Source organism: Benincasa hispida, chromosome 4 (assembly GCF_009727055.1).
Source record: "Benincasa hispida cultivar B227 chromosome 4, ASM972705v1, whole genome shotgun sequence".
Classification (NCBI taxonomy): Eukaryota; Viridiplantae; Streptophyta; class Magnoliopsida; order Cucurbitales; family Cucurbitaceae; genus Benincasa; species Benincasa hispida.
The window spans coordinates 47,101,679-47,107,528 of NC_052352.1; the positions used below are offsets into that span (position 1 = coordinate 47,101,679).

Consider the following 5,850-nt stretch of genomic DNA (forward strand, 5'->3'; position numbering starts at 1 on the left):
GATTAACATTAAACGTTATTTCCATTCAAGGAACCAAACTCCAACCTGATATTTTCTCCAAATCCATAACTCGGATTGCGATGAATATAAATAAAAAAGTTACAATTGGTTCCAGATTACATTGGGTCGTGTTCAGATTCCCTATTGTGAATGACGGTTCGTGGCAACAACCGTTAAAAAGTGGGAACATCGCGTTGGGGCGTGTTATTGAGCTAAGGATCATCCATTGTCGAGCTGGGAAGTTTAGCTCGATCACGATTACCCTTTTAATGCTGAAATTGCACTATGAGGTAAGCATAAGGTTAGATACCATAAGTTTGTGGAGGGCGGGTCAAAAAATATAAAGGTTGTTGGTAATAGGTTATCGATTAAAGATATTCTTTAGATATATATAGATTTTTGAATTAGGGGGTATTTGGTACACCAACTTGGATTGAGTTGAGTTGGTAAAACTTTCTATCTCAATGTTTGCCCCACTAACTTTAAATGTTGGTGAAGTTAGTTGGGTTTTTTTACCAACTCACTCCAATTCACCCCAACTCTCCTTCTAACTCACCTCAACTCTCTTCCTCCCTCAATGTTTTCAATGGCTCCACCTATCGGCCACCGTCGATGACTACCGCTACTACACTCCAACGACACACTCTGATGACCACCTTTGCCGACCAACTTCGAACTCTAGTAGCCACCTCCAACGATAATCTGGCGACTAACTCCGATGACCACCTTCACATAAGCAATTCCGACAACCACCTTCGCTTAGCCAACTCTGACGACCAACTCTAGGCTCCAACAACCAACTTCGACAACAACTCCGATAAAGACCATCTTCGATGATCAACTCTGGTGAACACCACCTCTCTAAACCAACACTAACATTCACCTTAAACTACTAACTCCCACAAAAAATCACATCTAACGAGATCCTTAATGAAAATCCTATTTAGTCTTGGCATTTCGAATTCATTCTGAACTTTTGAAGGTATGTTGTAGTATGTCTAACTTTAATTTTATTTGCATTTAACTTTATTCTAATATAACTATAGTTTGTTATCTTACTTGTAGGGCTCAGACTAATTGCACAATTCTTTCAATAATTAGTTTGAGATTCATTAATTTTAAGTTCATAGTCTACTTTTTAAAGTCCAAATTTTGTTTAATTGTTGGGGAACAATTTGTGATGTATTGAGTGTTATTCATTGTTATGCATTTTTTACATGTGCACAGACATTTTTGTGGATACTATTATTTCATTTGTAAGTGGCAAGTTGGACTTAATTATAAAAACTAACCATGAAAAATATTTGTAAAAAACGAGTTTGCAAAAAAAAAAAAAAAAAGAACATTTCTTTGTATTAGTGTAAAATGTAAAAAACGAAGCGTTTGCACAAAAATATAACAAAATCATTAACCATAGAAATTGAAATTCATATTTAAAAAATGGGCAAACTTTTTTTAAAATTAACATTTATGGTTGAGTTAAAATTTATCAAGAGTTAAAGATTGATGGTTAGAGATTAGAGAAAATATTTCTTCTATTAGAATATGACATGTCTTTAGGGATGTATATAAAATTGTTATGCAATTAAGTGTTCAAATTGTGTGTGTAGTTGAAAATTAAAAAAAGGGAGAAAAAATTCAAGACAAAATCAATTCCGTTTAGAAAAACTCCACTAGGTATCCAAACTCATTCAATCAACTCACTCCAAACACATACTTTCTGCTCAACTCAACTTAACTCAATTCAACACATCAAATACAAATATTCTAATCCAATTCAATTTAACTTTGCATAATCTGACTCTACAGATCATTATTACTAAGTTAACTCTACCCAACATTAATCCTTAGTTGGAGTTTAAAGTCAGAGGAATAAAAAAAAGGGACAGTTACAAATATAGACATTAGATCCAAAACATTAGCAGATATAATATGAACAAATTTAAATAGTTTATCAGTCATAGACTATTGGTAGAAAAAGTGATAAATTTGGGAGTCTATCAACATAGGATCGTTAGTCTTTATTTACAATTTTTTTTAATTGATGTTATCCACTTAATTATTATCCCTAAAATTGCAATCACACCCACGAAAATATTTATAGGAAAACAATAGGTTCTCTAGTTTATGAGGTTATTAATAGGTAAAAGAGAGTGAGAGAGAGAAAAGAGAAGGAAAAGAGGGTTGCCCTGCCTCCATCTTTATCCCCTCCTTCAATCTTCTTCGCCGGCGACCACGAGCAGCAGTTTACGAGCCTCGGACGGTGACGACCCGCACGAACTCACGTTGATACGAGTAGACATTTACGCATTCTGACTTGCAGCGCGAGACCCACGTCGAACAAGTTTCATAGCAGGTTTTCCTTCTTGTTCACGAGTTTTGGCATTGACCCACACTTCGATTCACTTCAATTTAGTTTACCCATAACTTTTATGGTCCAGATCTACGAGTCTGAACGTGTCCCGATACTAACCAGCAAGGACCAGAGCCTTTTCGGTGAGAGTCGGTAAGGATTATAGCTTTAATTTCCTTTTCGAATTGGATTTAACTGTTTGAATATTATTCTGGAACCGTTCTTTCGATCCCTTTTGTTGGCGGGCAAATCGTAGGGAAGAATATTCAACTGCATCTAAATTTTCCCATTCTTTACCACTTGATTGATTGGAATTTGAACTGAATTGCATCATTCCTTGGTTTTTGGTTCAGATTTTTCGATTAGAATATCTTAGACTAATCTATTGTTAGTGACGCTGTGATGTATGTTCCCTATGTTGTTTCGGATCCGCATTTTTCGTTTCATCTGTAATCGTTTTACATGATGTTGCATCCTCTGTTGTATATTGTTGCTCATTTTAATCACCGATCTAGTTGTTTGGCTGGTTTGCTGTCATTCCTCCTGGGACGATAGTTGACTATTGGTTATAACGTTTTTGTGCTTTTTGACTACTGAAGGCCATGGCGGGGTCTGGGAGTTCCATGCTTTACTCATTTCTTCTGTTCACCGTCATTCTTTCGCTTCAAGAGATGTATAGAGGAAAGTTGGCTTCATCGGAGTTGTTTACCATACTTGGAGGATTCGTCAGTTCTCTTCTATTTCTAGTGCTTCTAACAGTGAGTTCATACGCTTTTCATTTTTATCCTTTTACCAGATTGACAAACGTGCAGATGCATTTTATCCTCTAGGGTATTTCTGGATCCGGGGGCTTTTTCTCGATGGGTATTTTACAGAATTTTTATGGAACAGCTCATGTTTTATCAGTATTTAGTTCCGTCCTTTAGGCAGTTGCATCCTCCTTTGTAACATCTTTTGCAATTACATGGACACTGAATAAATGATATTATTTAATTAAAAATGTGCAGTCTATTATTGACTTCCTTTCAGTATTTTGTTGTTTGTATCGGTTGGAAATGGTTATGACATTTTGGACTTGGTTTTGCTGTCAACTTGTATTTCATGGATTTAAACCAAGTTATGAATAGCATCAGCTACACGCAAACTGTTGCATACATACAGAATTTTGAACTTGGGACTGTCTTATTGCTTCAATTACACGTGCAATTTACAAGCTCAGTTTATACTTAGTTTATGCTTTTTGGTTTAAATTGTTGATTCAGCACGACGATTTTCATTCTTTTGATTTATTTATTGCAGTTTATAGGAAACTTCCAGGAAACATGTGGCATGCGAACTGGATGGGGAGCTGGTAAGTTTAGTTGCTTTTGTTCTTGTCTGCACAATTTTTTTTTCTCTGCTGCTCTGCATAATAAGTTTGTCTAATACTAGTCTTAAGACATGGCCTGTTGGCTAAGGCTTGCGGTCTCTGGGGTACACCCACTCAAAGGTTGTGTGTTTGAAACTTTGGGTGAGCTTAACAAGCGAAAAACGTAATCTTGATGTCTCTCGAATCTCAGCTTTTTGGCTAGCACTGACTATTTTGAAAATACTATCTAATACTAATGCTGCAGATTGGACATATTTGATGATTTCTTTATAGACCTGCGACAAGCCTATCTGTTCTATTCTTTGTAAATGTTTGTAATTGTTAATTTGTTAGGTTAAGTGACTAATCTCCAATATTCTGGGGTAGGTTTACACTCATGCCAGCTACTATCTATTTTCATGAGCGAATTGAATTGTTGAAAGAAATTTGTCTATGGATCTACATCTATATTTTTGGCCGCCTTCATATTGTGTTGCTTTGTTTATTCTGTTGATTGGATGCCTGTTAATCATGCACTTGCTCTGTGCATTCTTTATGAATTGGAAATTTCATTATCTAAACTAGCACTTTCCTCATTTTGTACTAGAGCTCTACACTAGGAGAATATCAAAAGATAGTATGTAAGTTGTTGTAATATCTTTCAATAGAATTCATTACATTTAACAGTATTGTATCTAGAATTTGAATAGCGAATTTGGAACTGGACGTTGATTAACTATGAGCTTGAAAGGTTGAAGACTTTGTGGCTCTAGATGCTCTTTTCCTTCATGTTCATTCATAACAAAAGAATTTTCATTGATGTTTGCTGAAAACTGTAATTAATGCAAGTTATTCAACTACCACCCACATCTGCCAGTTTTCTTGAAGATGAATCAGAATCAACTAACCATTTACTTTTCTTTTGCAGTCATCGTAGCAGAAGCAGTTGCACTGATTGCCGCAAGCACTGTTCATAGAGTTTGCATCACAACATGGTATTCTGACTCCTCATTTTTTTTTAACTGTTTTCATACCTACTTCCAGTGTGAAGAAAGAAATGTAGAAGGAACCACATAGTCTGTAAAGGCTAAACAACGCATATCATAAATGTTCAAAAGTTGTCCGAGAAAAAGTTATGATATAAGACCGAAAACTTATCCGAGAAAAACTTGGGTGCTTCCTTTGGTGCATCCCAAGTATGGTCCTATGACATGCTGCCACGTGACATTTTTATTCTGTAAAACGATATATATATTTTTTATTATTATTTTTTTTTTGTGTGGTAGAGAAGTGGGAAGTACTAATGATTGACTGTACCTAATCCTTGCTCAATTTATCTCATGATCTAATATGCAACATAGGAATTGAAGTGGTAATTTCACTTAAATACTTCAGAAGGGAAGGGAACAAATTCTAGACATTTGTTCACACGTAAAATATTGAGATTAATAACATCCTTTATATTAAAAATTTCGAATATCTTGAAAGCCTTGACTTGTGACAGCTTTATGATTTTCTTCTGCTGCAGTTTCTTGTTCTCCGCTGGACTGCTGTATGAGTTGAACAAGCTTTCGGGTGTGGCACTTTCTAAGTCTGAATCTAGAGTCAAAAGGCATTGAGTTGGAAACTAAGCTCTTCAGACCGAAACAACATCGTTTTTGAGATTTTCCTTTTACTCCTACCTCCTGCAGGATCACTGCACCTTATGGTGCTGATTAGTTGTGTTTTTGTTTTCGTTTTCGCGTATTACGTCCATAGTTAACATAATATTAACAATGGTGTTAACTTTTTACTGCCTTCAAACACCGTTCTTTTGGTCACGTTAAAAATGTTGGGTATATCTCCTGGTTAGAGGTCTGTCGTCTGTTATTAATCTAGAACTCCGTTAATCTTCAAAAAGGTAACCTAAAGTTCGTCATCAATGGATATTTCTGAAAATATCATAAAAACAAAAAAGGTATTCAAATTAATAAATACATTTTGTCATCGTTGAATCTATTAACAGGATATGCATATTGACATGTCGATGATTTAACACTGCAGCAGCAACAACTTAAATGGAAATAGTAGGATAATAGTATCATGTGAATGTTATTAGACAATAATTAGACTATTAAAGGGTATATTAGCAAACTGAAAGGACCTAATT

General features: G+C 35.3%; 1 protein-coding gene across 1 annotated transcript; it reads left to right on the top strand.

The window, feature by feature from the left end:
• Positions 1 to 2,124: 2,124 nt before the first annotated feature.
• Positions 2,125 to 5,623, top strand: LOC120075039 (protein KRTCAP2 homolog). The gene is made up of 6 exons (XM_039028187.1): positions 2,125 to 2,356; positions 2,442 to 2,506; positions 2,953 to 3,111; positions 3,653 to 3,704; positions 4,630 to 4,696; positions 5,230 to 5,623. Exons 3-6 carry the CDS (start codon positions 2,956 to 2,958, stop codon positions 5,318 to 5,320), a joined length of 366 nt encoding a protein of 121 aa, XP_038884115.1. The 5' UTR covers positions 2,125 to 2,356; positions 2,442 to 2,506; positions 2,953 to 2,955; the 3' UTR covers positions 5,321 to 5,623.
• Positions 5,624 to 5,850: the final 227 nt, after the last annotated feature.